Source organism: Ascaphus truei, chromosome 2 (assembly GCF_040206685.1).
Source record: "Ascaphus truei isolate aAscTru1 chromosome 2, aAscTru1.hap1, whole genome shotgun sequence".
Lineage (NCBI taxonomy): Eukaryota > Metazoa > Chordata > Amphibia > Anura > Ascaphidae > Ascaphus > Ascaphus truei.
Window position 1 is genome coordinate 489,824,600 of NC_134484.1, and position 12,104 is coordinate 489,836,703.

At 40.4% G+C, this 12,104-nt stretch overlaps 1 protein-coding gene across 2 annotated transcripts in view; it reads right to left on the minus strand.

Moving 5' to 3' along the window:
- Window positions 1–442: 442 nt before the first annotated feature.
- LOC142488444 (uncharacterized) overlaps window positions 443–12,104 on the minus strand; it is a 118,437-nt gene continuing 106,775 nt past the window's right edge. For both annotated transcript variants that reach the window (XM_075588962.1, XM_075588961.1), the window contains exon 4: window positions 443–4,697. In XM_075588962.1, the coding sequence (XP_075445077.1) occupies window positions 3,196–4,697 (1,502 nt within the window). In that variant the 3' untranslated portion in view covers window positions 443–3,195. The remainder of the gene's footprint in view (window positions 4,698–12,104) is intronic.

A 12,104-nucleotide genomic window follows, 5' to 3' on the forward strand; every position in this document is an offset into this window, starting at 1 on the left:
GGACAATACATACAACCAGAAAAGAGAACACATTTTGCACTGAGGCAGGGTAATAAAACACATGTAATCACAGTTACATTTAACCCCTCGCCTCTCACACGGTGGTGGGGGATGGCTAACTGGGGTGTAACCCCTTTATTACCGGGCCAACCCCCTCCCCATCGCTACACTCTCCCTGCATGAATTTGTTGGTTTCTGAAGAGATGACCCTCAACACTGAATTGTTTCCCACACTGAACAAGCAAATGGTTTCTCCACTGTCAATACTTGGGTGTGACAGGAGGTCACACTTTGTACTGAATTGTTTCCAACACCCTGAACTAGGGTTAGACAATAACAAAAATACTTCCCACCATAAGAGTATTAAGTAATTTATCGTGATAATATTCAGCAATATATTAACACCCAATAGAAAGCAAAAAAGCAAAAGTCCTCAAAATGTTCAAGGTCATTTATTGTGAAATATATTTCTTCTACAAATGCATTTCATTCTTAATAAAATGTAAAAAAGCAAATACATTTTAGTATATTTTAAGAATAACAAATGTTTCCATAAAAATGTTACCTTAACTACAGCCACACTAAAGCCCCTTTCTTCACCATGTTATTTTTATTTATTTATAAAATGTTTTACCAGGAAGTAATACATTGAGAGTTACCTCTCGTTTTCACATATGTCCTGGGCATAGAGTTAAGATGACAAATAATACATGTTACAAAAAGTTACATAAGCGAACAGGGTATACATTATATACAAGACATTGCATGCACAGTTAGAGATAATATATATTATAGGCGTATGTAACAGTTACAGACCAGATTAAAATGTGAGACAGCCTTAGTTTTGAAAGAACTTAAACTGGTGGTGGATGCGACTGAGAATGTTGAGAAATTTGACATTAAGGGGTCTAACGTAAACAGCACTGAAATCTCAGCAGCCATTTTGGCAGACGATCCTTGTCAGCCATTTTTGTCTTGTTTGCTATAAATTTTGTATGTCATTCAGTCTGTGTCTGTCTTCCATGTGTTATGTGCTGATTTCTGTGAAACCTGTCTGTGTGAACGTGAGAAAGCAGAGTGGTTGTTGGGCTCTCAGTAGATTCTTTGTATCCTTTGCCAGCTGCAAATGATGAGGTGATGAGGAAGGAGTATGTGGGAGTGTGGGGCGGTAGAGAAAAGTCCAGACAATAATGAGAAACCTTGGTAGAATTAGCTAGAGTCTGAGATAAGCACAGTTTCTCACATTGTAACTCTGAAACAAAGTATCAATAATAATGTGGAGGAAAGGTTACTGAAGCTGATGTAATCCTTTTTGCTGATTTACATATATTCATTTTGTTTCTTTATTATACAATTACGTTATTTTTATGACGCACAAGCGACCTCATAAAGGGGCGTATGTTTTCGTTTTTAGGGTATAAATATGTCACAGCATAATAACTGTTAGAGAGCTTTTCTATAGAAGCTTTCTCCTGTGTACACTGAAAAAACTCATTTGATAACTACATTTTTTGTTGTAACATTTTTACAGCTTTAACACGAGAGTCTCCGGTAGGTTGTTCCAGTTTTGGGGTGCACGGTAAGATAGTTTATAATTACCCCCTCGACCCCCCTTCTCCTGTACACATTAATAGGACATAGGGAGGCGAGGGTTAATGGGCATGGGGAAGGAGGGGGTCAAGAGGCACGGGTGAGAGCCGAGAGAAATACGGGGGAGAGAAAGGGGTTGAGTCATGGTGGAAGGGAAGGGGTAAGAGGCATGGCAGAGGAGAAGTGGTTAATATGGAGGGGTGAGATTACCAGCAGGAGGATTCCTTATAGCTGCAGCATGTGAAAGTCAAGGAGCTCCCAGACTCGCTCCCACTCCACTGTCTCTACCAGACCCACACACAGTCCTCTCTCTGACACAGTCCCCACTCCCACGCCTCCCTGCCAGACCCACCCCCACGCCTCTCTGCCAGACCCACACCCACGCCTCTCTGCCAGACCCAACCCCACGCCTCTCTGCCAGACCCACCCCCCTCTCTGCAGCTGCTGATAGGAATGCCATGGCAAGAAGTAATGGCAAGTGTTGCGTCACCGTCCATTTTTATTACTACAGTATGCTACTGGTATATTGCCCAACCCTACTTTGAACAATCACATATTTTATCTCATGCATGAATCCTCATGTGTGTAATGAGGCTGATCCTCTGTGAAAAGCTTTCCCCACACTATGTACATGGAAATGGTTTCTCCCGTGCATGAATCCTGTGGTGGGTGAGGAGGTGGCTCATTTAAGAAAAGCTTTGCCCACACTCTGTACATGTGAATGGTTTCTCCCCTGTATGTATCCCCTGGTGTAAGAGGAGGTTGTTCTTAACCCTGTGCGGTCCAATTAATTTTCACTAAGTGCGCCAGCAAGTTTAATTTATTTTCCAGAAAAAACTACAGCTTTTTTTTACTGCGCGCGCACACTCACACTGCGTGCGCTCACTGCGCACGCCCTCACTGCGCACTCTTACTGCGCGCACTCTTACTGCTCTAAAGCTCTTATCTTTGCGCGCGCGCAATCTTTCTGCATACCTCCGATATCAGCTGCTTTGTCTGCTGGGGCTGGGTGCAGGGCTGGGGGGTGGAGGAGGGGATCAGTGCAGCTGCTGGGAGAAAGGGAATGCAGGGGACTCACAGCACACACAGCCCCCCCTACACCCTACCCCAGATGTCAGCTGCTTTGTCTGCCTGTGCGGTTCGGTGCAGGGTTGGGGGGTGAGGGAGAGGAATCAGTGCGGCTGCTGGGAGAAGGGGACTCACAGCACACACACAGCCAACCCCCCTCCCTCACCCCCTACCTCCGATGTCAGTGCTGGGAGAAGGGGAATGCAGGGGACTCACAGCACACGCACAGCCCCCCCTCCTACCTCGATGTCAGCTGCTTTGTCTGCCTGTGGGGATAGGTGCAGGGCTGGGGGGGGGGGGTGATCGGTGTAGGGCTGAGGGGGGGGGGGGGAGGAGGAAGAGGGATCAGTGCGGCTGCTGAGAGAAGGGGAATGCAGGGGACTTGTGCTGCAGCCGGTGCCTCGCTCCACCTCTTCCTCCCTCCTCCTCCCGATCCGACATTGGACCGCAAGTGTCAAAATATTTTGTCGGATATATTCCGACATTGGACCGGAAAGGGTTAATACAGAATGGTTTCCCACACTGTGTAGATGTGAATCATTTCTCTCCTGTATGAATCCTCTCGTGTCTGAGGAGTTTTCTCTTAGTACTGAATTGTTTCCCACACTCTGTACATGTGAATGGTTTCTCTCCAGTATGAGTCATCTGGTGACTGAGGAGGTTGCTCTTAATACTGAATTGTTTCCCACACTCTGTACATGAGAATGGTTTCTCTTCAGTATGAGTCATCTGGTGTCTGAGGAGGCTGCTCTTAATACTAAATTGTTTCCCACACTCTGAACATGTGAATGGTTTTTCTCCTGTATGAGTCATCTGGTGTATGAGGAGATTGCACTTAACTGTGAATTGTTTCCCACACTCTGTACATGTGAATGGTTTCTCCCTTGTATGAATCCGCTCATGGTAGCGGAGATTTGTCTTCTGAGAAAAGCTTTTACTACACACTGCACATGTGAATGGTTTCTCTCCTCTATGAATCCTCTGGTGTCTGAGGAGACGGCTCTTAATTGTGAATTGTTTCCCACACTCTGTACATGTGAATGGTTTCTCCCCTGTATGAATCCGCTCATGGATGAGGAGCCCCGCCTTTGTAGAAAAGCTTTTACTACACTCTGCACATGTGAATGGTTTCTCTCCAGTATGAGTCATCTGGTGACTGAGGAGGTTGCACTTAATACTAAATTGTTTCCCACACTCTGTACATGAGAATGGTTTCTCTCCAGTATGAGTCATCTGGTGTATGAGGAGACTGCTCTTAATACTAAATTGTTTCCCACACTCTGTACATGAGAATGGTTTCTCTCCAGTATGAGTCATCTGGTGTATGAGGAGACTGCTCTTAATACTAAATTGTTTCCCACACTCTGTACATGTGAATGGTTTCTCCCCTGTATGAGTCATCTGGTGACTGAGGAGGTTTTTCTTAATACTGAATTGTTTCCCACACTCTGTACATGTGAATGGTTTCTCCCCTGTATGAATCCGCTCATGGATGAGGAGCCCCGCCTTTAAAGAAAAGCTTTTACTACACACTGTACATGTGAATGGTTTCTCCCCTGTATGAATCATCTGATGATTGAGGAGGGTCCCCTTGGTACCTAACTGTTTCCCACACAATGTACAAGTAAAAGGAGTCACTGCTGTCTGAATCATCTGGTGTGGAAGAAGTTTCCCCTTCAGTGAGAAACTGCTCCCACCATCTGTACATGTAAAGGTTTGCTCTCTAGCGGGGACACAAAGGTGTGTGAGCAGGTCCCTGTCCAGTGAGAAGCTTTTGCCACACTGACAACAGAGAAAAGGCTGAGCACCGCGGCTTTTTCTTAAATCTCTCGCATACCTTTTGCTGGACCCATATTTAGAGTCCGTCTCTGCTGTGTGCTGTACAAGGTCTGTAAATTCACCATCATGTGGCACTGGTTCCTTGTATGTATCCAAAATGTGGCAGGAATCATTGTTTTTTGGCACTTCTGGGCTGCGAGGAGTCAGACAGCTTCTGGATGTAACAGAGCTCAAGTTCTGTTCCTCATTCAGGCCGTTCTCTAACAGAAGTAAACAAAAAAGACAGAACAAATGTTTTCAATCTGTAAATCAAATTACTGAACGCAAATTACAAATCCAAAACACTGAAGAATCTATTTCACCGATACTTAATTAACAAAATATTCTCTTCACCCAGGGATTTAAACTTGTGGCACATGGACATCCAGTGGCCCCTAATGACTGTGGTGGTTCCCGAAGGCCTGAAATGTATTTGTAGCAGCTCTCACAGTGAAATCATTGATACATATATAACTTGTATTTATTACTGTATTCATTATTTAAAGATACATGTACATCCTCCAAATAATTAACATTAAAATGTCCATGAGAAGTAAAGTTAAGGAACTCCTGGTCTATCATATTAGTGCGTTAATAATATCAACTAAACCAGACAGCAACCTATAGTGTAAAGATACTGTAGATGCCCATGTATGTATGTCTTTATTTATATAAGGACCAAAGTGTACTCTGCGCTTTACAGCAGAAACAATACAGTACAGGGAATTATAATACAGTAAGTGCAACAAACAAAATCAGACAATAGGAACGGAAATCCCTGCCCTGGTGAGATTACAATCTAAGTGATGCAGTGACTACACTGTCCATGTAATCTTTTGTCATAAGACCCACAAACTAGAAAAACCAGGGGAGCGTAGACAAACATAGTGCAACCTGTAGCATAATATGTTAGAAGGAGCTCCCAACCGGGCACCACAGACTGAGGCCAATGCCTAGTATAAGGTATCACAGCAGGAACAATACGGAGGAGATAATCTTAAGAAAAGAGATGCACACGTGCAGTATCCAATAAAAACACAGTTTATCCAAAATGATAAAAGTGGAGGCTTGCAAGATCCCAATGGGAAAACAGGATTGACGGTTGTGATCTCAAGACCACATCTGGTTTTTCTTACCTGTGTTTCGTGTGGACCTTGAAACAGTCCGTCCAAGGGTTTGAGTGTTTTTTCCTTTTTTGTATTTTGTGTGTTTATTTTCACATATTATGTACACATATTTTCCATTTTAGTGTTATACTTATAATATTGCACTGTGTTTAGATATCGAGCGCCATCTAATGTGTTTCATATATTCGTTTTGTTTTGTTTTAGATAGGCTGCACTATTTATCACAATGGAAGAGATAGAAATAGATAACAACTGCTCCAATATTTTCTCTAGAAGACACACTAGATCTGTGGACTTCAAAAGTATTCTGAAACTAGATTTGGATAAAGCCCCTATTATAGGAGAAGCTAATATCCTTGCATCAGAATTTGATAAGTTGTTAACTAAAGACATAAAGAAATTTTGGGATTACACCTTTTTAGAGCAATATGTTTTAAGTGGGAGAGTCCCAAGAGGCCTTAGAATTAATAAAGACCCGTCCATGGATTTGGAAGATGAAAGCTTCCTTGACAAGTGGTACGGTCTTTTAGAGAAATGTTCTATTGACCTAATGGGTTTAGTTATAGAACAACAGAAGCATCATGTGTCACAGATTGACATAGAGGTGAAAGAAATTGAAGACAGAATTGGGACTTTAGATCAGACCACTCTCTTTAAAGAGAAAGATGCACAATTGCAAAAGAAATTAGATAAACTATGGAAAGAGACAATTACAAAGAAAGTAAAGAAATTCTTAAGAGATGAGGAGGATTACAAAGACGGGCCCCCTAGAAAACTTGAGAAAATTGAACCTAGTGCTGTTGAAATAGTGGATAAAACCATCCAAAAGTCTAAAATAACCCCCAAAAAACCCTCACCCAAAAAGGACACATCTAAGGGAAAGAAAAAACCTAGAAAATATACCCCTAAAAAAACTAGGATTAGTCCAGAAATGGAAAATTGGAGGACAAAACCATATAGAACCCCACACCAACAGGGCAATAAATATGCTAAAACACAAGTAAGCATAGAATTAACCCCGAAAAGATCTATGAGTATAGATTATGACTCAGAGGGGGAAATTAGTATATACAATAGAAAAGAACAACGAGAAGCCCAAAGAGACAAAATGTTTCAGAAAGGTGGCCTTAAGTTTAAAAACAAGAAGGATTTTTTTAGGGGAGGGGGGGTCAACTTCATTTCAGGGAATAAATTCATATGCCCCACTGATGAGAAGAGATCACTCCTCGGAAAAAAGGAAAAGGGAAAAAAACGACGAAAACGGGGAAGGGGACAGAAAGAAATACCCAAAGAAACCCAAGAAATAGGTAAAAACATATTCAATTTGAGTTCTAGGGTATTAACCAAACCCGAAGAGTCCCTTATCTCAAAAGGTTTGAAGTTCGCCCCCACTGTAGGCTCTAGTAACTTTGGCCTATTTTTGGATGCACAAAGATTTTTAAGGAAATTAACCATTAAAAGATTTTTTAGGCAAAAGGAGGTTGAGCTCAGAACCAGTGAGAATTCTAAAATAGATCTTAAAGAAGTTGCTACTCAACCTAAAAAAGATATGACACTATCACAAGAAAACTCACATATTGTGATGCATTCAGGTTTAAAACCATCCTCTACCTTTTACCCAAAACATATGAAAGGTAAAAATTTAGATGTCTTTACGCAATTAGTTCAGAAAGATTTTGAGAGGTTAGTCAGTTCTGATCAGAAATTTGACAATAACTTGAGTAAAAACGAAAGAGATGCCCTCAAAATCCTGCAGAAAGATACAAGCATTGTAATTAAACAAGCTGATAAGGGAGGAGGAGTGGCTATTCTCAACAGGGATGATTATATATCTGAGGCCCATCGGATTTTAGGTGATAAAAACACTTATACACCTCTAAGAAAGGATCCAACCTCAGACTTTCTATGCAAACTAAAAAATCTGCTGGATAAGGGGAAACAAGATGGAGTCATAAATGAGAGTGAATACAAGTTTCTGTATAAAGAACATCCGATTAGACCCATCTTTTACTATCTCCCTAAACTCCATAAGAGTTTAGTAAATCCCCCAGGAAGACCCATAATAGCGGGTATAGATTCCCTGACGTCAAATTTGTCGGCATACATAGATACGTATTTGCAGAAATATGTGAAAGAACTCCCGTCTTATCTGAAAGACACTACAGATATTCTGCGTGTTATAAATAACCAAAAGTGGGAAGAAGGATGGTTTCTTGCTACATGTGATTTAACTTTGTTATATACGTGTATTAGTCACAGAGATGGACATGATGCCATAGACACAGCGTTATCAAAGGATACAAATATGCCTCCAGAACAAGCAAACTTTATCCTAGACGGGATAAGGTTTATCCTAGAGCATAACTATTTCCTGTTTGAAGGAGTATACTACCTTCAGAAGTGTGGTACCGCTATGGGCACAAAATTTGCACCCAGCTATGCAAATCTTCTCATGGGCTCATGGGAGGAAGACCATATTTGGTCTATTGCAGAGCTGGGTGTGGATTTGTGCCTATGGCGGAGATATATCGACGACATATTCTTTATTTGGAGAGGGGATGAAGAAAGTCTCAAAAGATTTATATACTATCTTAATGACAACTTACTCAACCTTAAATTTAATTGTGAGTACAGTCGGGAAAGGGTTAATTTCCTGGACCTGACTGTGCTCATAGAAGAGGGAGAGATTAGTACTCAAACCTTCTTCAAAGACGTCGATATAAACAACTTTATCACACCTTCCAGTTGCCATCACCCAAAATGGCTACAAAATGTACCATATGGTCAAATACGTAGGGTTAAGAGGAATTGTTCGAATGATGATGTTTTTAACACACAATCTTTATTTATGCAAGAAAGGTTTAGGGATAAGAAATATGAAGAACAAATTATTCAGGATGCAGTAGAAAAAGTAGGATGTCTAGAAAGGAAAGATCTTATAAAAAATACAGAAAAAGATAAGACTAAAAAGAATTTTGACTTTTCTTTCATTACAAACTTTAATAGACAATCCGAAAAAATAACTAAGATAATACGCAGACATTGGCACATTGTCCAAAATGACCCCATCCTAGGTGAAATAGTACCTGATTGACCGACAGTCATTTTTAAAAAAGCTAATTCACTAAAAAACGCACTGGCACCTAGTGTTCTGCAAAAGGTCTGTAAAGAGAACAACAGGTGGTTACCCCAAATAAAAGTTTTTTTTTGGGTGTACCACATGCCTGGCATGTAGATATAGATCGGATGATAAGTTTGGATTCCAGTCAAATATCACTAATGAAAAGTTTTTTTATAAAACAACACATTACGTGTAGATCAGAATACGTGGTTTACCTAATACAGTGCCCATGTGGGCTTCAATATGTAGGCCAGACCACTAGGCCAGTTAAAACACGTATTCTGGAACACATTGGTAATGTACGTAAAGGTGTCACTACTCACTTTTTATCTAATCACTTCATCACCACACACCAAGGTGACACTTCAGGACTAAGGTTTACAGTGCTGGAACATGTTCTGCCCCACTGGAGAGGTGGGGACAGAAATGTTGCACTGAAAAAAAGAGAGAGTTTTTGGATCTTTTCTCTCAAAACCTTAGTGCCACAAGGCCTGAATGTGGATTTTGAGCTTGGTGTTTTTCTTTAAACGGTGTTTCAGTTTTTCTGTAATTTTCATATTTTTATATGATTTAGATGGGATTGCACCTTTTCATATTATTTTGGGAGCATTTTTTATTGACTGGTGTTCAGTCTTATGGTCCGATCTATGTCTAAAGTAGTCAGGATGTCCTTGAAAGTATGCCTCATTTTATATGATTATTGAAATTTGATGTTGTACTCTAACCTAATTTCTTTGTCTTTTTAAGATTCATCTATCGACTGCTCAATATGACTATGAGAGAGTGTGATAGTTTATGTGTTTTTTAAATACTTTAGTGTGTAATTCATTACTATGGCAATGACCAGTTAGAATTATCATTTTTTAATATGTTTTAAATATGCTTTGGTATTATTAAACTATTTTATTACGATTGTATAATTAAATGTTTATCATTGTTTTATATATGGATATGTATTTCCCTGTGTGCGGTCACATTTATGTAATTGGCCCGTCATTTTGGGGATGTTCAATCAATTATCCTATGGAGGAGGGGATTTTGATAGGAGTATGGGTATAAATAAGACACCCAGGACAGGTCACTGCTACAACTGACGAAGCCGTCTGCTAGAACGGCGAAACGCGTTGAGCGTGACCTAATAATCAAGAGAGAGAGAGTGCCTGGGATCCCGTAGCTGTTTTCCTACCTGCGGCGCAACCGGAAGTGACGTGACGGCCCCAAGACCGGAAGTGACGAGACGGCTCCAGGCTGAAGTGTACCGTGGCGGTTTGCTGGCACAGAGACGCTGTGATGTGGTCTAGAGATCACCACCGTCAATGCTGTTTTCCCATTGGGATCTTGTAAGCCTCCACTTTTATCATTTTGGATAAACTGTGTTTTTATTGGATACTGCACGTGTGCATCTCTTTTCTTAAGATTATCTCCTCCGTATTGTTCCTGCTGTGATACCTTATACTAAACATTGGCCTCAGTCTGTGGTGCCCGGTTGGGAGCTCCTTCTAACATATTATGCTACAGGTTGCACTATGTTTGTCTTTTTTTCTTTTTAAAGGTATCTACGCTCCCCTGGTTTTTCTTACCTGTGTTTCGTGTGGACCTTGAAACAGTCCGTCCAAGGGTTTGAGTGTTTTTTCCTTTTTTGTATTTTGAGTGTTTTTTCCTTTTTTGTATTTTGTGTGTTTATTTTCACATATTATGTACACATATGTTCCATTTTAGTGTTATACTTATAATATTGCACTGTGTTTAGATATCGAGCGCCATCTAGTGTGTTTCATAGATCCCCATGTATGTATGTCTTTATTTATATAAGGCCCGCAGTGTACTCAGCGCTTTACAGCAGAAACAATACAGTACAGGGAATTATAATACAATAAGTGCAACAAACAAAATCAGGCAATAGGAATGGAAATCCCTGCCCTGGAGAGCTTACAATCTAAGTGATGCAGTGACTACACTGCCCATGTAATCTTTTGTCATAAGACCCACAAACTAAACTGCTCCATTTTGTGTAATATTTTGTCAGTCAAAAATACTATTCATATAATTTCCTAAGAACGCGGCTTTGGTGTAATATTTGACTCCTCTCTTTCCTCCTTCTCTCACATTCAAAACAAAGAAAAAAAGGAGCACTGCAGAAAAGAAGAACTGGAGGCAAAAGCAGAAAAAATAAAAGAGTTACTGAGACACAGCCTAAGTTAAAAGAGAAACCTCCAACGCGTTTCTCGCCATGGGCACTTTATCACAGAGTGGTTTCCTGAGTCTAGAGAGAGTCACGTTATAGGCACTCCCACCCAGAAACATTGCCTACCTGTATCCCAGGTAAAACGTTCCATGGGAACAAAACAGTCCGGGGAAAATGTAACCACGGAAAGAAGGCAGTATAACTGTGGGGGAGTAATCCAGCAAAAGGACACAATAAAGAATACAATAACAATAAACTTAAATAGACTCATAAGGACAAAAACAATTAAATGAAAAAGCATCAAATTTAAAAATGGATAAGATGTGGATAGAATAAAATTATTTATATTAACTGCAACACCAAATAATATAATCATGTAATAATATACATATAATAAATGTAAATTCAACTACCAAGGCAAAGAACAATTTGAATCTTGATAAAGGGGATATACAGTTAGGTCCAGAAATAATTGGACACTGATACAAGTTTTATTATTTCGGCTGTGTACGAAAATAAATTCAAGTTACAGTTAAATAATGAATATGGGCTTAAAGTGCAGTATAGGAGCTTTAATTTGGGGGTATTCACATCCAAATTGGAGGAAGGGATTAAGGAATTACATCTCTTTAATATGTAGGCCTCTTTTTCAAGGGAACAAAAGTAATTGGACAATTGACTCAAAAGCTGTTTCATGGACAGGTGTGGGCTATTCCTTCGTTATTTCATCATCAATTAAGCAGGTAAAAGGTCTAGAGTTGATTCCAGGCATGGCATTCGCATTTGGAAGCTGTTGCTGTGAACCCACAACATGCGGTCAAAGGAGCTCTCAATGCAAGTGAAAAAGGGCATCCTTAGGCTGCAAAAAAAAAAAAAATCCATCGGAGCGATAGCAGGAACATTAGGAGTGGCTAAATGACCAGTTTGGTACATTCTGAGAAAAAAAGAACACACTGATGAGCTCTGCAACACAAAAGGGCCTGGACGTCCACGGAAGACAACAGTGGTGGATGATCGTAGGATCCTTTCCATGGTAAAGAAAACCCCTTCACAACATCCAGCCAAGTGAAGAACACTCTCCAGGAGCTAGGCATATCATTATCCAAGTCTACCATAAAGAGAAGACTTCACAAGAGCAAATGCAGAGGGTTCACCACAAGGTGCAAACCATTCATAAGCCTAAAGAATAGAAAGG